General features: G+C 45.8%; 1 protein-coding gene across 1 annotated transcript; it reads right to left on the minus strand.

The window, feature by feature from the left end:
• Nucleotides 1-4,242: 4,242 nt before the first annotated feature.
• On the minus strand, nt 4,243-19,714 carry FOXO4 (forkhead box O4). The gene is made up of 3 exons (XM_027690443.1): nt 19,545-19,714; nt 8,286-9,512; nt 4,243-4,420 (listed from the first exon to the last, which is right to left on the minus strand). The coding sequence occupies exons 1-2, from the start codon at nt 19,605-19,607 to the stop codon at nt 8,304-8,306; spliced, it is 1,272 nt and encodes a 423-aa protein (XP_027546244.1). The 5' UTR covers nt 19,608-19,714; the 3' UTR covers nt 4,243-4,420; nt 8,286-8,303.
• Nucleotides 19,715-19,720: the final 6 nt, after the last annotated feature.

The raw sequence follows: 19,720 nt of genomic DNA on the forward strand, positions 1-19,720 counted from the left end.
TGCTTGCTTTTCCCCACATTAATTAGAACATGTTTTTCATTAGACATGCAACTGAGGCAAACCCTAAGCTATCCCTGCTCATGCTCATGTCCCAGAGTTGATTGATTTGGGTGGGGTTTTTTTTATAATGGGTCCAAGCTTTCACATTTTGGTGGCACTCCAGGACACCACTTCCAAGGCACTCCTACCCATGGCACCAGACACAGGTTCCTCAATCCTGGAGCAAGGCTAGCCCTGAAGCATTTGAGTGTGGCTATAAATAAGCAACTAAGTAAGAAAATTAACAAATTATGATCTACATAAAAGCTTTCTAGGCATTTCCTTTGGAAAAGCTGATTAGTGCTACTTTGCTTCTATTATGACTCTTGTTTATGAATACACCCAGGCTCTGGAATGCTTCGTTCCTTTCACCAGGATGACTCTCGACTGCTTCTTTTAAAGCAGCACAGGGTAAGGATGACATGTTTTTAGACACATCAACAAGGAAAATTAAGGGCTCCAAGAAGCTTTCAATATTCCAAGCTCTCACATGAAGCTGGGAGCATAGTAAAATATGCTTAAATTATAAAGAAAGCTCAAGCAATTTGCTAAACCCAGGTGTAAATAAAAGCAACAAGTCTGCCTCCTACTAAGCTCCATGGGTTTAGTTACCCAAATCCTTCGTGGCCCTGAGCTGCATGGTGGCTTCACACTGTGAAAGATGGCATTTGATCCTCTGAAGATGGAGAAACTTGTTACCTGAGCTCAGTGAGGACAAGGAACACAGCACAAAGTAAGGCTTCATGCCAAGAGTTCCCTGCCCACTCCGCTCAGGTACTTCTGCAGAAGCATCATTCCCATGTCACTGGCCCCTTCCCGATCCACCCAGCTCACAGCTGCTCTCAAAATCCCACTCCAATCCTTCCTTAGAGCAAAAACTAACCCCCCAGTGTGGTGCCTGCAGTGCTAATGCAGAATGAAGAGCCACCAAGACATTATCCCACCTCCGGCAGCAGCCAGTAGCAAACACTTTTGAGCAAGAATACGAAAAAAATGGACAAATTTTGGGCAACCCCTTGCCGGGTATAGCCTTTCAGCAAGCAGCAGTTTAGGAACTTTAAAGTCTCCTGTGTCCTATGAGGAAATACCCCAGGCAAGAAAAGCTCGAGGTTTATGAAAATGAACTTAGTTAAGAAGTGTTTGTAGAACTCCTGAATTCTCTTCTTCCCTGCCCTCTGTGCCCACCATACAAGCTATCCTGCTAAAAACATAAAAGAGAAGGTAAGTTGCCTGCTTGACCCTGCAACATTACATTCATTGTTTACTGAGCACTCCGTGAGTCTTCTGAACACCAACCTCAGCACTAGAGCACTCTCAGGCTTCTTCAACCACTGACAGCTCCTGCTGTGTTGAGGAGATAGAAAGCACCTGCATGGACTTTCTGCAAGGCAGAAACATCACTGTCAGCACCCTGGTACAGCAGGACTCCAGCCAGAGGTGCTCCCGTCTCCAGTGCTGTCCCCAGGGACAGGTGATTCCCCAGAAGTCTGGCCTGGGAGTATGGAAAAAAAATAGATAGTGCTCTATTCCTTAATCAAAGGACAGGATCTCTTGTTAACTCACACTGTAGGGCACAGACCATGATGAGCCTTGGTCTTGCATCTCCTTCAGCTGGAACAGGTCGAGGACATGTAATAGCTGGGATCGTGTCAGATCTCCCTGGGGTGCTACCTGAGTGCTCAGGGCCAGGTCTGAAGCATTGGCTACTAATTTTGTCCTTCCTATCACATTGGGTTCCATTTTCATGGGAAATGAGCCAGAGTTTCACATTTAACATGACCACACACAGCAGTGTCCTGTCCTTTGATACATGGCTGTGAAGCATGAGCAGCTATTCCACTTGCTCTGTAGCTCATGGGATCAACTTCCCCCCCCAGGACCCAAGTTGACAAGGCAGCATATTATGTGCCAAGTGACATAAATCCTTCCAGCTCTATTAGCTGCAGCTCAGAATGGCTGATTCTTATGCATGGCACATGCCATCAGGTGTTTGTGGAAAGGGTTTGTATCCATTTGTGTAACGAACTAACTCCAGTGAGAATGTGCATCCACCACTCAAGTCTGCAAGACCTGGAATCCCAGCTTAGGAACTGCCTTTTTGTTTGTTTGTTACAATGAGGTGTGGCCAGACATGTAGATTGTGGGTAAATTTGAAACATCACTGGGAGGTCTGCCATGGAGGAAGCCTTCAAAGCAAAGGTTATCAAACTATTCAAAGGCTCTGATGGCAGAGCATGCTGAAGATAAGACTTCTGAAGACTCCTTGCTGCAGGTAACCAGGCAACCACTCCTATTCCAATCTCCACTCAAATGAAAATGAAGCCCATGAAAACAGAGCAGACAAGCTGGTAAAACAGTATGGGCTCACTGCACTGCATGATACAAACTTTCTGAACTGAAGCCACCTTCAGAAAGGACTAGAGTGTCTTTCTGCCAGGCTAGGCCTATCAGAACATCATGAAAGCACCATGTTTCCCACAGATCCTGCCACTGCAAACACCAAAGCAGTGACAGGAAAATGTCAGCTAATGCTCTGAACTAATCTTTTGACCCCCAACTTCTGTTCTGCAAGAACACAGAGCCAAGATCCCAGGCACACCCCTGAGGGTGAGCCTACAGGCTTCAAGCTCCCCAGCAGTAACAGCAACTTCAGCAAGAAAACAAAAACCCTCAGAAACCAACAAGTGAGCTATCAAATACAATTGATCACACCCTCCAGAAGGGCTATACGGAGTGTCAGCAGATCCAGCATGATCCAGTCCACACCATCTCCTTAGCAGACTGGGGAATCTGTGCTATGTATCAGCTGCAGGCCAGCTATTTAAGGGATTAGCTGAGAACGAGCTGTTAATGATTAGCATTCCCTCACGTCGTGCTCTTGGCTTGGCAGGAGTGCCCAGGGAGGCAAACACTGAGCAGCTGTGGCTGAATGCCATGCCAGGCACCTTCCCTCTGCCTGTTCTGGGGAGTGCAGCCATTCCCCAGTCACACTGCAGTGCCCTTCCCACCTTTCCAGTAACATTTTCAGCTTCTTGGCCCAAAATGCCTTAGGCCTGCCCCCTCCCATACTGTAGTGTTATCTGGTATCAAGGGGACAGGTGCAGCAAATGTGTTTTGTTTCTTTTTATCCAATAATCTCATTTTTCAATTAAAATATATAATATATATTCAAAAAGGTTTAGAAAAGCTTCTATGTAATTTGCACCTACTTTTACATATAGATTACAATAATGTACAACTCTTCCCCAAGGTGGTTTGAAACCACGGGGACCTGCCAATTCTTTTCCCTCAATCATTTACATCATCAAACATCAAATGTGTTTGTTCCTAATACAGCCCTGAAAAAGAAGTCTGTCTCTGTTGCCTTCTCAGACGGAGAGATGCATAATAGGGACACACATTACATTGGCTTCATATTCGCTGTAGAAAGTTCCCAGATTAGTAAAAAAATATTTCATCTATAGAAAATGCCCTTCTGAAAAGCAACCAGGGCTCTGTTAAGGCCACACCCAGGCTTTCCATTTCGCTGCTGTAGCAAGACAGATCAAAAAACAAACTCAAAATGATGTTTTTATGTCCCAGGAACAGCTACTAGCACCTGTGCTTATTTTACAGCAGCCTGGTGTATCAGGAAAGTGCTGAGAACAGCATAGGGACTTCTCAAAACATGCTTCTGATTCAATGGGGCTCAGTTGGCACAGTGAAAAACTCAGTGTCCTCCTGTTCCACCCAGGTGGACAACAGGAAGCCTTCTATACCACAACCACCCCTCCCTGCAGAACGACGATGGATGCTCCCGTGACGGGCACACTGAAGCCAACCCCTGAAACAGCACACCCTTTTCCCACAGGGCTTCCACCAACAAGCTCCCTCTGATTCCTCTGTGAGCCTGTGGGATACCAAGTGCACATCTGGTGGCTTAATCAAGAAGTCCAACTACTTTGCCCCACGGGCAAGCCAAGCGAGAGCAGAGCCAGCCCTCCACCAGTCCGAGGCACTGGGAGACTTTCTGCCATAGCAGAGAGAGGACAGTCAGTGAGGGATTCCTCCAGCAAACCCAACTCATCACACAGGAAAACACTATTGCCTGGCACAGAGTCTTCTGGCCGAGGTTTTTACCAGGGCTCCTCTTTGGACATGGGCTTCTCCAGATGGTCCAAGGCAGGGTCAGGTTTGTAGGAAGAGCCATGGCACATAACAGGATTATTATTTTTAAACTCTTCCTGTTGCAGCCAGATGCAGGTTGCCCCTTCTTCCCAGATGGGCAGCCCCTTCTGCCCAAGGCATGATGTGCAGGGAAACTGAATCCAACGTGCTCCATTCTCTTCTCTGCTGGGGTGGGAAGTGAAGTCAGAACCCAATGTTCAAAACCTGAAGGACACTAGGAAGAAGAAAAATACAGTGACTGGTTAGATCTCGGCTTCAGTGGGAATCCTAGATGCACAGATAAGGAGTTAATTACTACCAATCTGCCCCTACAGAACAAACAAGAGACCTTGACCAACAGAGAGTCAAGTGGAGGATCCAACTGCTCAGCTCCAAGCTTCAGAGTGTGACTAAAACAAGAATAAAACCAAACCACAAAGGTAAAAGTAAGCACTCCTCCTGTAAGGTGACAGCACCAACAAAGCTCTGCAAGATAAGGAAGCTTAAAGAAGGACCTGGCTAACACCAGAGGCATTGCAGGAAAGCAGCAAGGAAGAGTAAAATTACTTTTCACCTTGAACAAACACAAATATCAATTGGTAGGGAAAAGACTAAAAAAGAGATTTTTAGAGATCACACACTAAAACTGTTTATGCTCACCCATTTAAAGAAATCCTGTATCTATCTGCAAGTAATTAAACATTTTTAGATATCTCAATCCCCCAAAAGTCTAAAGATTCCTTCTCAGGTCTTCTGTCTCACCTCAATAAAACTGTCACAACTCATTCAAACAAGCCTTGGAATATGTCTAAGCAGACTTAAGACACTGACATAAAACCTCCACAGTAGGTCTGTGATCCACTTTGGAAGGCAGAATAGAGAGATAAATGTAGGGCATCCCCTCAGCTGGATTCAGTGATAGTGAGCATGAAAAACTCATAAAAAGGGGAAAAAAAACTACAAGAGGGAATCAGCCCTGATCAAGAAAAGACAGTAACTTAGAAGTCAGAGCAACGGCTACTTTAGGAAATTACAAGGTGATGAGGGTTTTATTGATTTAATAATGTTCTGGCTGATAAAAATCCAGTGTCTGGACCAAAGGGAATTAGACAGAGCACAGCAAGAAAAGCCCAAAGTCCCTGAGCTGCTCAGAGACAGTCGGGTGGCCACCCACACTTCTCATGACTGGAATGGAGGGCACTTACATTAAGTGCTGAAGGCACGAGTGGTTGCCAGTGACTGAGCACCTGCATGCCATGGTCTAATTCCAGCTGTAGCTATTCTTTTCCCATGACCTTGCTCACTAAGGCTCCCCTAAGTCACTCTGGCTTTGCACATCTAGTACCCTAACCAGTGAACTACAGGTTTACAACTGAGCTGCAGCTACCAGACAACAGAAATCGCAGAATTCATGTTTTCCTACTCAAGGAAAGTGTTCATGTGCTGACTTTCTCCCTCTGCAGCAAACAGCTCGGTCTGTGGGTGTTGTGTTGCTGCTGGGCAGAGGCAAAGTTTCAATGTTTGATCTCTAATCTCCAAGTAAACACAAACAGGCAGAGTTCAAAGATACTCCTGGAGAAGCTGTGGACAAGCTCTTTTGGCATTTAACTTGCAAGAAGGTGATAAAGTCATGATAGCTTTGACCACCACGGGTAACACCAACTAGTTCATGTCCTCCCCAGTGCTGCAGAGAGACTAAGCATTTATTCCTAAAGATTTTCCCTTGCCTACAAAGAGAAGTATTTCCCCAGTTCGGTTTCATTCCAGCTGTTCAAATCAGTGTGATCACTGTCATTTATTGATGAACAGTTTTCACTCAGCATTATACCATAAGTGACCCAAAAGGCAACAAGTTAAGCCCACAGGAACTACTCAGGACAACTTCAGGTTAGTGATCATGTAGAGTACCTTTTGCCAGTGTGAATTTAACATGGAAAAAACACATTTATAGTAAGGATACAAAAGGAAAAAAGTCTGTCACACTAGAGCAATATATAGTGGCAGTCATGCTTTCCCTGAACAGTGATTTCCAAACAGGGACCCTAGGAACTCACTGCAGTAAGGGAGAAATGACACAGTCTTGACCTCCTCACAGACACTGATGCCTGCAGCTCCAAAACTTGGGTTTGGAACTCGTTAATTTGAGAAAACACTCTGCCTTCTTTTCCCAGGAACACTCCTATTTCTCTCCACATGTGCCCTGTTCCCCCTTCGTTAGAAGCCTGATCCACCCCTCTGTCTTGTCAGCGTTCTGCACAATCCTTGCCCTCCTTTGGGGAAGAAGCTCCCCTTCATCCCACTCCATGGATTCCAGCATGCAGGCAAAAGGGAAAAGCTTTGCAAAGCTCAGAAAAGGCAAACATTATCTAAGGAGAAAATAAAAGGCTTGAAGCAGGGTGTCACCTCTCCTCCCGGTGCTGTGAGCAGAGCACCGAGGGGCACGTGGGAGCTACGCTCTCTGCTCAAACACAATAGTGCTTCAGAACCTGTTCCAGATCTCACTCCTTTAGTGAGCACATGTCCAGCATATTTCCCAGAAAGTATCACTTCATGTGTAGAACAAAGCAAATCCAGAGGTTTTAACATCTCATAGCTTCCCTGTTTTGATTAAGGAATTCATATAGAGTAATAATATGGAACAAGAACATCACCATGTTGTTATGAGCTCGTGTTCTCCCTCTTAAGCATTTGATTACATCCACGTCTTCAACAGTTCTAGAACCTATCCTTTGATAAACTGTCCCTCAGCTTCTTTGCTTTACACTCCTAAAAAAATAATCTACACCTGGTATTCATTCTGTAGGGAGAGGTCTTGTGTACCCAGCCCAGGAGTGCAGGACAGCTTATATGTGTTTTAAAAACACTCATGTGAAAAACATTTTGTCCCTGAAAAGTCAATGTATTCCCCAAGTATAATGGCCTGCCCTAGCATGGCATAAAACCAAACAAAACACTGAACCCTACCAAACAAACAAAAAAACCCCACAACACAAAAGCTCAGAACAATATCCAGTGGAAACACTTCAAAAGGCCACAGCCTCTGTCACTAACTTGCAAACAGTCCTAACAGAGATGAAGGACAGGGTTAGGGGTTGAATTTACAACACTAACAAATACCATATCTGCCTCCTAGAAAGGAAATATTCTTGGCAAGGCTTCCACTTTCCAACCAACATCCAACCTATGGTCCAGTTTGTCCATTTTCTGTTAGCTAACCAAGATCCAAGTGTGAAGTATGCCTTCACCTCCAGTTTCCTAATTCTTCTACTGCCACTGTGGTTAAAATGCTTCAAACCAGGGTGTCATACCCTCAGAAAACAACGTATTTTCAACTCTGGTTCTCATACACACTATTTGCAAAACCGACTCTATTTGCACAAATATGACAAATTGCTGAAGAGGCAGCTTTGCTGTGGATGGGACAGCACTAACACATCCCTCCTTCCATCTCCATCCACACCACAGACTCCTGTTTCCCATTCCAATAATGGGTACATGAGCAATTCAGCAGTTAATGCTGCTGAAGCAGCTTACCAGACCTTACAGACACTATCCCAGCTAAGGGCAGGGCAGAAGGTGTGATAACAGAGGGATTGTGTCCTGCTACACACAGAGTAAAGCAAGCAATCATGACACAGACATGCTTTGCTACTGCACATATTAGGAAATTTTGCAAGGATAATAATAACCTGAGTAGAAACACAGCTTGTGCTTGGCTCAGTTCAACTGTTCTACACATATAGGACCATGTCTTTATTTATGGAATCAGCACATGCTCCCATGTTAACTGCAGAGCTGTAGGCACTGCCTGGCAGACCGATGTCCTGTGCTGCAGTCATCCTGGGGGACAGGAGACAACAGGAGTTTCATTCAGGTTGCTGTTCTATTTCATAAAGGAGACAATTACCTGGGAAGTTAAATCCACCTACCATCACACAGCTTTTGCCCCTAAAAGGGAACGTGGCTCTTTACCAAGAGCTTTTTTTCCTCAAAGGGCACCTGCACTTCCAGAGAGGTACCTTTAACTGCTGCAGAGTTGGGCACAGGAGCCATCCCAGACAGGGCTATAGAGCTGTAGCATTTTACACAGCTGCACCTACCTTTTTGTGCTCCTGAAGTTAACTTGGTACCCAGGTATGGTTGGAGGCCTGTGAGGTGCTGGGATAGCTAGGAGTAGGCAGAATGGGTTCAAAATTAAAGTCCAGTCCTTCTCCATCCATGAGTTCACTGTTGATTATGTAATCCATATCACATTCAAGGTTCTCCATGTACATGTCAATGTCCAGGTCAGTGGGCAGCCTGTCCTGGTTCAATCCCAAGGGAGCAGGGCTAGCAGACGAAAGAAGCACTGGACTGCCCAGCTGGACTGGCTGGGCAGAAACTGGAGCCTTCAAACTGGTGATGCTGGCAGTGTTTTGAGGAGATGTGACTATGGGAAGCGTCGATGGTAAAACACTGGCACCGACTGGTTCTGCCTGCTGCTCTGCAGGCTTTCCTCGTGGATTGCCTGAGCTCATCTTACTCTGGGCAGCTTGTCCACCCAGAAGCAGAAGAGTTCGGCTGCTCATCCTGTTACCAGTCTGTGGGAGAACTGGATCCACCTGAGTCATCATAACATCCCTTGGAGGCGGAGAGCTGGGTGTCAGGAGAGCTTCCAAGGTCTGAGGGGCAGAGAAATGGCTGACAGAACTCTGCAGTGAAATATCAACAGGGTTAAACAGGGAATTGCCAAAAGTCTGACCAGCTGCATTTGGGCTCTGCAAGGAAAAGCTGGAATCTCTCTGGATCTGACCACTGGAGGCAGATTGCTGGGTAGACAGAACAGATGAGCTGGGAGACATCAAATTTAACCCATCAATGAGCTCAAGCTCCTCGGTCACAGTTGGTGGAACGTTGCTGGATGCACTGGAGTACACCAGAGAAGGAAGCAGCTCTTCATCATGGAGGTCATCCTGCTCTGTCAGGATAGGAGAAAGCCTGGCACTGATGGTGCTTGCATTGGAACTGGTTCGAGGCCGGAAGGTGTTCCACACGTCAGAGTCCTCATTGCTTCTTGAGGACGGGCTCCCAGGCCACTTGGGAAATTGGGAGCCAGGACTGTCAGCAGAGGATTCTGGTGCAGACTGGAGAGGAGGCTTCTTCCTGGATGCTTTACCTCTGACTTTTGCGAGTTTGCTGCTGTTGTCCATGGAGGCAGCTCTTCTTCTTGGTGCTTTTCCACTTTTACCACCCTCAGGATTGAGCATCCACCAGGAGCTCTTCCCTGTGGCTTCATTATGGACTTTAATAAACTTGCTGTGCAGGGACAGGTTATGTCGAATGGAGTTCTGAAAAAAAACAAATATAAAAACCACAGGTAGTGAGGACCTGACAGTTGACACACCTCCCACCTAGAAATCTCACAAGCACAAATGCATTCAGACAGTATCCAGAGAAGAAAGTTATAACAAAGGCCTACCCATAATAACCTGGTATTTCTGTCTGAACATGCTTGGCAGCACCAGCAAGCAGTGCCATGTCTCACTGCAATGCCAAGGGTGAAACTACCATGACAACTAGCAGCTTTCAACCAGCAAAATACTAACACAAGGGATCTTTAAAGGCCATACAGAATCTGCAAAAAGTAAGCACATCACAGAGCAAGTAAGCAAATTCTCAAATACTGCTTGCAATTTCAACATGAGCCTAATTGAATTTGAGCTAATGCTGCTCCCATCCTTTGACAGCCCCTTTACCCAGCATAAGCCTTGCTGAAGTTTTTAATGTTTATGTGGCCAGTTTTTAGTCAGATTCAAGCCCAGCATGGCAGTGAATCAAACAGACTGGGTGAAGAGAAATGGCAAAACACTTCTAATTCAGTAGACCCATTACCATCTCCACCCCAAAACCAGAGAAACGAGAGTGGAACTCTGAGGAACAAGTGCCCTAGTAATCCTGGAGACTGGCAGCCTCCCTCTGCAGGGAGGCAGTGCACTTCCCTCGGTGTGTGTTTCTGACAGGGTGAGATGTTCAGTGGATACTGCACTCCCACACAGTACATGCCAGTTTTAGCCTCTCCCATCTTTCCGCTTGGCAAGACACACATTCCTTGCCTCTCCCAGCTCCTTTCTTCTGGTTTAGCTTTGCTGAAAACTGCAAGCTAACATATCTGTACACCATCATAAAACTGAATTTTCATCCTGCAACTGATAAAACTCCCCAGCAACAGTTCCATTGGCTCAACAGATCCTCCACAAACTCCCCCCGAGGCCTGTGTCGTGCATTTGTTTGATATCTGCACCAAATCTGTTCAGATGGTCAAATTACAGATCATTAAAAGGTGCTGCACTGGTAGCACAACAGTGATCAAAGAGCTCCAAGAGCAACATCTTTTTCTTATAAACTAAAAGATACATAACAGCCTTCAGCTTTCATGCATACTCTCTTAATTCTGAACAAATTAACTGTGCTTTTATCATCCTTTTCCACCAACTCTCAACACAGTTCTTTCCTGTCTGCTGCTTTCCCTCTCCCCACCCTTTTCCTCTCGGAAAAGTCCTCACTATGCTAATTTTGGCTACCTCACCATAAGTACTATCCTAGAACAACGCAGATGTAGATAAACAATCCAGGCAAAGTGGAAAGTTTTCATGGAGAGGGAAGGAGATGTGAGAGTCATCCTGGTTTAGCTTCCATTTTAACCTTTGGCTGTTGAGCTTTTGGAGAAGACTGGCTGCTTGTTGCAACCAGTATCAAAGAATACATGAGTTCTTACTTGGAGAGTGACTGCAGAGCCAGGGCCTGATGGAACATGTGTCAGTCAGTGCTCTTACACAGTTTTATTATTTTGCCATCTTCTCTACACAAAGCTTTCCTTCCCTTCAAGCCTTGAAAGAAATAACTCAGGTTGGTATCTCATCTCCAGGAAGGCTGCTGCTTTCATTTCCAAAGAATCCCACCCCTTTTCCCAGGTAAATGTGCATAACTTTGAATGCCCACTGCTGCAGCAAGAAGAATCAATAGGTTGTCACCAATTCTTCGTTTATTCTCCTGAAAGTAACCTGTGAACTCATCACATTCTATCAGGAATGACCCAAGAGCCCACACACATAGGACACATTTGAAGTCTCATAACCACTTGGTTTTTAGTTAGAACTTTAAATCAATAGGTTCAGGATTTTAAATTTTCACAACTGATTTCTGTTTTCTTCTCATGCATGTCTGTAGCTAGGCTTTAACTGCTGTGTCAGCAAAAGCACACTGCACTGGTGGAAGCAACTCAGTAACACAAACCTCAAGAAAATTAGCACCACTTTGGGTATCATAAGGGACAAGTTTAGTAACTAATTTCTTGGGGGGTTTGGCTGAAAAGCAGCTTGAAATAAGACATACTGGAATAAGACTAGGATTAACATGAACAAAGAAATGTGAAACACAGTACCCTTTATGGAACAGTCTCAGTGCTTTTACATGTTACTGCTAAACTGCCATAATGGCTCAGAGCTGAACAAAAAGATAATTGCTCTACTATTCCTTCCTTCCTCATCTTCAAACTCTCCTCCCTCCATAACACAAGCATCTGTGACCCTGTGTGCTAGTTCAGAGAGCAAACCCAACCAAAAAGCAGCCCTATCCTTCCTTGACAACTACTTTTCCTGCTTGTTTTATCTCTGCCTGTTTTTTGAACTGCCTCACTGTGGGGTTCAAGCACAGAAAACTAAGGAAGGGAACAGAATGTGTAATTGGAGGCAGAGCAAACTGCAGACTCGAGCCCAGAGTGTCCCAAAACACAACAGAATCAACTCACCTACCAGCCTGGGTGCTGCGAGACAGCACAGTCATTCCTGCTGGAATGATTTAATACACCTCCCATATGGAGGGCACCCTTTAAATCTCATTGAGAAAGCCAGGGGCAAATCAATTATGCTAAAATAATCACAGAACAGCAAGTCAAACCTGACAGGAGAGGAAATGACAGAGATCAGTCACCCAGGCAACCCTGGCATATTTCCTTTCTTGATATTAAGCAACTCAAACCAGAGACATACAGATGGCACGAACTTTTTGATGCTCAACTTCAGCAGTGTGGGAGGATCCCAGCTGGTCTGAGCACCTGCAAAACACACAAAGCCTTCACTCTGCAACTCTTTGATCATAAGGAAGCATGACCTGAAGATGCACAAGCAGGAATCCTTCAAATCCTAAGGAACCTCTTCAACCACTACTTAGGGGTGGGTTATTGCTATTTATTCAGGTATCTTACAGTGGCACTTATGGCTGTATGTTAAAGTACTGCTGTGAAAAAATGCCAGCCTGTGTCTCTAAATCCATTACAGATACAAAGATGATTCCTGTAAACGACATTCAGACAAAACCAGTCTGAAATTAAGGACAGATAGTATGCAAAAAAAACAAAGTTTGGCTAGAGATATTTATTGTACCCTGTAGGGTGGACCATTCACCAGGTCCCAACCCCTGTGTGTACAAACTAGGATATATGGACCAGGCACAGAAGTGTGCCTAGCAGCATACACAAACTGTTCTCTAAATCTCAGTTACCACAACATCGAATCTTCTTGATAAAAAGTCCTAGTTGCATTTAAAGGACAGGAAGACTTCTCAGCATCATACCAGGCCTGCCCCCACACCATCAGTGCTGCTGTGGATCCTGAATAGCACTGAATGGGACAGAGAATTAGCCACAGGAGCTGGAAGCACAAGCAAACCACTCTCCTGCCCAGTCAGCCTTCTGGACAACTGCCATGGACACCAAGATACCACAGAAAATGCTCAGGGGAAGTGACTATAGAAGACTGAAGGCCAGTGAAAGCCTTTCCAGGGGACTACACAGCTTAGTAGGTGAGGATGATGTTATCTACCATAAAACTGAAGTTTTACTCAGAGTGGGTCAGAACATTCAGGATGGTTTGCTCAGACTTTAAGGTTCCTCGCACTAAAGATGTCACCCTCCTGTGACATACTTTGGTTCCAGACACTGATGTGGCAGGAGCAGAAGGAGGCTCCTGTGCCCTGCCTGGCAGAGCAATGCAATGCCTGTGCTACCAGAGCACTCGGGGCCAAGCACAAGCTATGCTGAGAAAGACACAAGACAGAATAGCTATCCTTCCAGGAGACACAGTGGCTTCCATCCCTTCCTGGCCATTCTCCCAGGAGCAGTCAAGTTTATCCTACAAACCACAGAGGCACCAGATTTCTTAGCAAAAAGTTTCCCTCAGGAACAAGTGATAGAAATAATTCAAAAAAAAAAAAAAAAAGGAAAGATATGCAATCACTGCAGCCGCCTGTAATAAACTCTCACTGCCTTGGAGGCATACAAAGAACATGGTCTCATCCCAGAGCAGGGCCATGTTCCACAGCCAGGCCTGCAATTGTGCCGAATTATTCTTGGCCATGGCATTCTTGGGAGGCTGTGAGGGGAGGACGCTCCGCCTGCTGTATTTGTCAGTGCCTGTCTCAGCACTCACCCAGCCACTTGGCTCCAAGGGCTCCAGGAAAAAGTCTTCCTTGTAGAGATTTTGCACCAGCAAGTAAACAACTCCTCCAGAGCCAGGGAGTCAAAGCACTTCCCAGCAATCCCCTTCCAGAAGGCACACATGAGCACAGACGTCAAGCTCAGCAGACTGGGATCTCTATCTTAGGAAGAACATTTTCCTTTCTGCAATCTTTCAGTGGGAGGCCAGCAGATGATCACAGCTCTCTAAAAACCAAAGACCGAGGCGATTTACAAGTTTACAAGACAGGCAGCCACATACTAAAAAAGCTGTTCAGGATTAGGTAGAGCAGAAGAAACCTGTTGGAACAAGTAATACCAGCAGCCCAGGAGCAGCCATCTCTGAGGACTGCCTGGAAAATTCAGCTGTGCTGCAGGGAATAATCTTTCAGCAAAGCAGCTTTCCAGAACAAGCTGGTAGGGAGTAGGAAAGAGCAGCAACAAAATCTTAAAGTAATTTGAGTGGCACTGCATGAGGCAGATGGATTTTCAATAAAAGACAAGCTCTTCCCTACTTTTGAGGGGGACAGCTACACCCAACAAGGCTTCAAACAAAAAAAGAAACCCAAATCTTGTACTTCATACTCTTTCAGGGCTTACAAGAAGGACCTCTTAATGTCAACAGTGTTCCTCAGGTTTCCTTGCTGGACTCCTCAGTACAGCACCTGAACAACCATCATTTGGCCTCTGTTTGTTATCCCTCCCCACTTTAAGGAATCCCAGCCAGGCTGTCAGCAGCTGGGACAGAAAACATCTCCCTGCTGCCAGGGCTAAGCACATCACTGCCACCACATAAATGCATCTGGGGCCATGTGAGGTAATGGCAAGAGTCCAGCAGCTGCCACCCACCCCCAGCCCCCCTGGATTCAAACAGCCAGACCCTCCCTGCCCTTTTGCAGGGCAGCAACTTCCAAGAAACCAAAACAAACCAAACTTAATAGGAAGCAGCACCTACAACACCATTAAAGAGTAACTGAACTTAAATTAAGTACCAATGATGACAGCAATGACATCACTATTCCCATTCAAGTTAGAACACATCATTCTTCATTTTTCATGTCAGAAGGTTTAGCGTGGAATTGTATCCTTCCAGGCACATGAACTTAGGAATAAACACTATGGGCTTTCTCAGCACAGTCACAGAAAGTTGCTTGCTTTCTTCACAGACCAAGGTTGAGGGCTCAGAGACACCCCCAGACTGAGCATCCCCTATGCACAAATCTGCACAAGGCTGAAGGTTGGGCAGAATTATACTTTGCTCAGAGCCAAGATGCTGAGCTTAAGTTTTATGTTTCCTTTTGGTTTACGGAAGTGTTCAAGGCTAAGCTAGATGGGGTTTTGTCTAGTGGAAGGTGTCCCTCCCCATGGCAGGGGGGTTGGAATGAGATGATCTTTAAGGTCCCTTCCAACCCAAATCATTCTGTGATTCTATGATCTTGAAATTATCATTACCAAATGTCAAAGCAAACCCAGTGTTCCCACCAGATGTTCCTGTTTGGGTAAAGGGTTTCTTAGTGAAATTAAAGAAAGCTCTCCTGATAGTGATTTAGGCCCTTACCTGTTCAAGTTAAGAAGCTAAGGTTCTGACAAATCTGAGCCAAGAAAAGTCTTAAAGGATATGGGGACACTCCAGTAGATATAAGGAAACAACTAATGTGACTATTTTAGGAAGCGATCATTGCTCATTTGCAGATCTGACTACAGAAAAAAACCCAAAAGCTGAGTGGTAGTCAACACACCAATAAACAATAAACTTTTCAACTTTACCAAAACAAGTATTCACATAATTTTGTACATAAAGATAGCCTGGCAGAACCTACCAGCTGTAGTACAGCAGAAACCGTACAGAAGATGGACAGGCTTGCTTTTGTCTGTTGGCTATTCTCCTTCATAGAGGAGATCCAGAGGGCCACAGGATGAGCAGCTGCTCCAACCTGAGGGAGCTCTGCACATGCTCTGCCTGGAGATCAGATATCCTCAGCTCTGGGAGAGGACCTTCAGAGCCAGCACTGTGGCACTGAAAGCCAGCCAAGTGACTCTGTGACTGAGCCCTCAGCCAGGTCTCCTGATCCATCTGGTCACCAGTTACTATCAGCTACGTGCAGTGTGCACGTAACACAAGCCTGGAATGGAAGGAAGGTTTTTCAGGAAAATGCTGCCCACTCTAATAAAGGTTAAGAGCTAGACAAGTTTCCACATGGATGGCACCCTCTATTTCAGACAAACACTTGGTAATTTTTAATTTGTGACAGAACTACTTGAGCTGCTGCAGACGTGTATAAAGATGCATATGTTGCACATACAAATGTGTATATACATGCACACATTTGAATTCAAGTGAGTGGGAAGTATGAGGACGCAGAGGTGTGACTTCAGCCTCCCATAACTAATGCAACAGTGCAGAATCATTTGTTCTTCCCTTTGTGTTGCACACACAGGAAACATCTGATTTTTGTTTCAGCAAAGTACTTTTAGGGGGTGAAAAGGTTGGTTTTAAAGTTCATTCTGTTCCTACAAAGGAAAAGGCAAGAGCTTTGGGAGAATACACAGTTTGCTTCACTAAAAAAGATGGGTCCTTAATATTGTTCCTCACTGTGCCAAACTTGCTTGTACTTGTGGATGTGATAACCAGTGCAAATTGCTTCTGCAGGGTTTATGCACTTCTGCTTTATCCCAAACCCTCAACACCTTCCTCTTCCGAGTAATCTCAAAACCAGAAGGAATTATCCTCTTATCCACAGAGTAGCTTGCAGAGCACCGAGGGCAGGATTACAAAGAAGCCCCACACACACCCCTGCAAGGGCACTTATGCCTTGCAGGCTGGGTAATTCTTAACCTCAGATGAATTACTACAGGGAAAGGACAGACTGCACACACAGCAAATCTGCCCTTTACAAGGTGCTCAAAGCACTTCAAGAACAGCAAACACCACCTTCCTCGACAACACGGATTCTTCCGGAATTCGTGGAGCTTCCACCCTGGCAGTCTGTAACAGCTGTAATTCCCCCCATTGTACAGTGGAGTAGGAGAGCTGTGAAGTAATTATGAAGCAACAATGAGCTTATGGGTTTCATATTAACTAAAGCAGATTAAAAGTTTTTAAAGACATATTTCTTTTAATTACTCATTCAAAAATCTCAATTAGAACTGCGCTGCACACAAATGGGACATATTATCAGTATGGCTCTGCTCAAACACGACAGAAATGCCAGAACTGTAGAGTTGTACCACCACCTTAACAGGCATCAAAATGCTACATCAGCCTTTAGCAGCAGCTCCACATCAACGTACTCCATCCAAACTCGTTCAGTTCAAAACTGAGAAATTACTAAAGTTAAGACAACTCAAGAAAATTTTCTCTTATTTTACAGATTATTAAAAAAAAAATAAAAAATGCAAGCAGAGCTTCACAGCTCTAAAAATAACAAGGAAGAGTAAAACTGAAAAGCCAGACAGGTCCATTCCTCAGCTGAAGAGACACCTTTTGTTTATTCAGTCTGTCTTAAATATGCACCTATTAATTTTACTCTAAGTCCACAAAATTCAACTTGAACTGATTTGATTGACTCCATATCTATAAAATTGTAAATGCCTGACCTGCCTTCGTCTAAGGCATCTTGATGCAAACAATGAAGTAGTAAAACAAACAAAGCCTCTTGCATATCTATATAACTGTGTGTTAACACAAAGGAGAACTAGAAGTCAGTTCTGTGGTCACACGTGATGGGGCACACATCCTGCCAAGCTCTGCCAACAGGATTTGGAGAGTGAACAGGGAAGAAAATGGATCAGAGGGAACACACCGCAGCCCCCTCTGTCTCTCCTGGGCAGATAAGATTAACCACGTACCCTCTACAGACCAACTCAAACTCTGACAATACTGGTTAAAAACTAAAGTTTTGTACAAGAATTTCCCCTGGCATTTCAACAGTTCCAACTGTATTTCTATCATGGTTTTCACTTGTTAAAGTGAAGGGCTTTAAACTGCCCTAATCATAAGACAGGCTGATTCCCACCACAGTTGCTGACATTCTGTCCTCCCTCATCTTTCCTGGCAAGAAACTTCTTTCTTTTCCCCTTCTAAAGCCAGTTAGTCTATTCTAGGCTGAAAAACCACAAACATTTCACAATGAAAAGTCAATCACAGAACAGCTACAACAGCATCTGAGCAGGGCCCTCACTCTCACATCTGCACAAATTCTCATAGAAAACTTCTGCAATTTAAATCTACCTGTCCGTATCCCAAGAGTGATACATGATTAAAACACAGAATAAAACCAAAGACTGATGGACCTGTTACGCACACTGAACATAACAAAAGAAAAGCCACACTGAATCGAGCCAGAAGTCTACCTATTCCAGCAGCTAGTCCAGCAGGACACTTCACTATATTCCACCTCCACCACAGTATCTGGGGAGCATTTCAGAAGCTGCAGTGAACTGCCAGGCACTACTGCCAAACAGATACAGCCACACTCCTGACAAGAAAATGCACCAGTTCCATGCAATGTCAAAATGCCACTGCACACAGGAGCAGCAGGACCAGGACAGTACCCCCAGCCTGAGAAGGCAAAAACACCAAAACATATTTAGAGTAAGGAAATGCACCCAAGCACTGCCCCAAATTAGGACTAAATAAGGAGTATTTAACCTGCACATAGGAGAAAAAGAAAATAACCTATTTTAGTCAAACTACATCCACTCTCCAGGAACTGTCAGCAAGCCAGATAAATGGCACAGGTGAAAAGCTCTGTATTGACCTGTGCCAGTCTAAGGTGTGACAGCTGCATCCCTCTCACCACCTTTCCACCCTCTGGAGCAAATATTTGCACTCAGGCAAACACGTGGTGAACCACTTCGGAGAGCTGAGCCAGCTGAAAGCCATCCTACCAGAAACAGCCTTTTTTAATTTTCTTTTTTTTTTATTCAAAATTAACTCTCTGTGCTGACTTACTGCTCAGTCACAAGGAGAGGAACGTGTGGCTGGGGCCACAGAAGCCCCAAGCCACCCTAGCTCAAGCTGCCACAGAACTGCAGCATGGATGAACTGCTAATACTGCAAACAAGAGTAATTCCAGTCTGCGGTGAGAGCAACAGATCACGCTGTTTAGACTCCAGTCACCATGGCATCCACCTCGGTACATCGGGACGGGATGAGAGGCTGTTTTGCAAGCCAGCTCTCACATTTCTCTTTGTTGGAGTTCGTTTGACTAAAGAGAATGGGAACACTGGAATGGGGACACCTCTGCACCTGCAGAGCACTGAAAAGGTCTTTAGTCTTTTAACAGAACTCAGCACATGCCTATTTCCAGAGTGAGAGGAGAGGGCAACGCTGAGCCTTTGGAGCAGAATATTGCTTTTCCTTTTCCAGACTCTAGCAGAGTTTGCCCACGGCCCCTGCAGGGCTGCGGGACACAGCCCCCTTTTCAAAAGGAGCCTTTCGAACGCCGAGCACGCCCGCCAGTTATTTATACTGAGCTTTAGCACCATCACGTGACGGAGAACTGCGGCCTTACGATTAAAAAATACCCTTACAACCGATGCTGCTTCACCCTGCACAGAAACTCGGACACAGCCTGCGAGCCGCCCCTCGCTCCTCTCCTGGAAAAGTTCCTACCCGCAACGAGCACAGGGAACAGCCTCGCAAGGCAACACCGTAACCACCCCCAGCAGCTGCTGCAGCTGCACAGAGCCAGAGCCTGGGCTGGGTCTGACGACGAGGGTTTGGGCAGGGCTGAACCGCGGCCGGGCGGCAGCAACAGGTGAGCGCGGGGCGGGCCGGGCCCCGGGGAGGCGCTTCCGCGGCCACTGCTCGCCCGGCCCGGCCCCGCCACACCGGGCCTGTCCCTCCCGCCCCGGCCCCTCGCACCTTCCAGCCGGCGGAGCTGTTGCTGTCGCCCTTGTCCTTGAAATAGGGCACGGAGCGCACCATCCACTCGTAGATCTGCGCCAGCGTGAGCCGCTTCTCGGGGGCGCTCTCGATGGCCTGGCTGATGAGCTCGGCGTAGGACTGGTTGCCCCAGGCGTTGCGCCGGGAGCCGCCCT

Source organism: Neopelma chrysocephalum, unplaced genomic scaffold, assembly GCF_003984885.1.
Source record: "Neopelma chrysocephalum unplaced genomic scaffold, ASM398488v2 Primary Assembly neopelma1_81, whole genome shotgun sequence".
Lineage (NCBI taxonomy): Eukaryota > Metazoa > Chordata > Aves > Passeriformes > Pipridae > Neopelma > Neopelma chrysocephalum.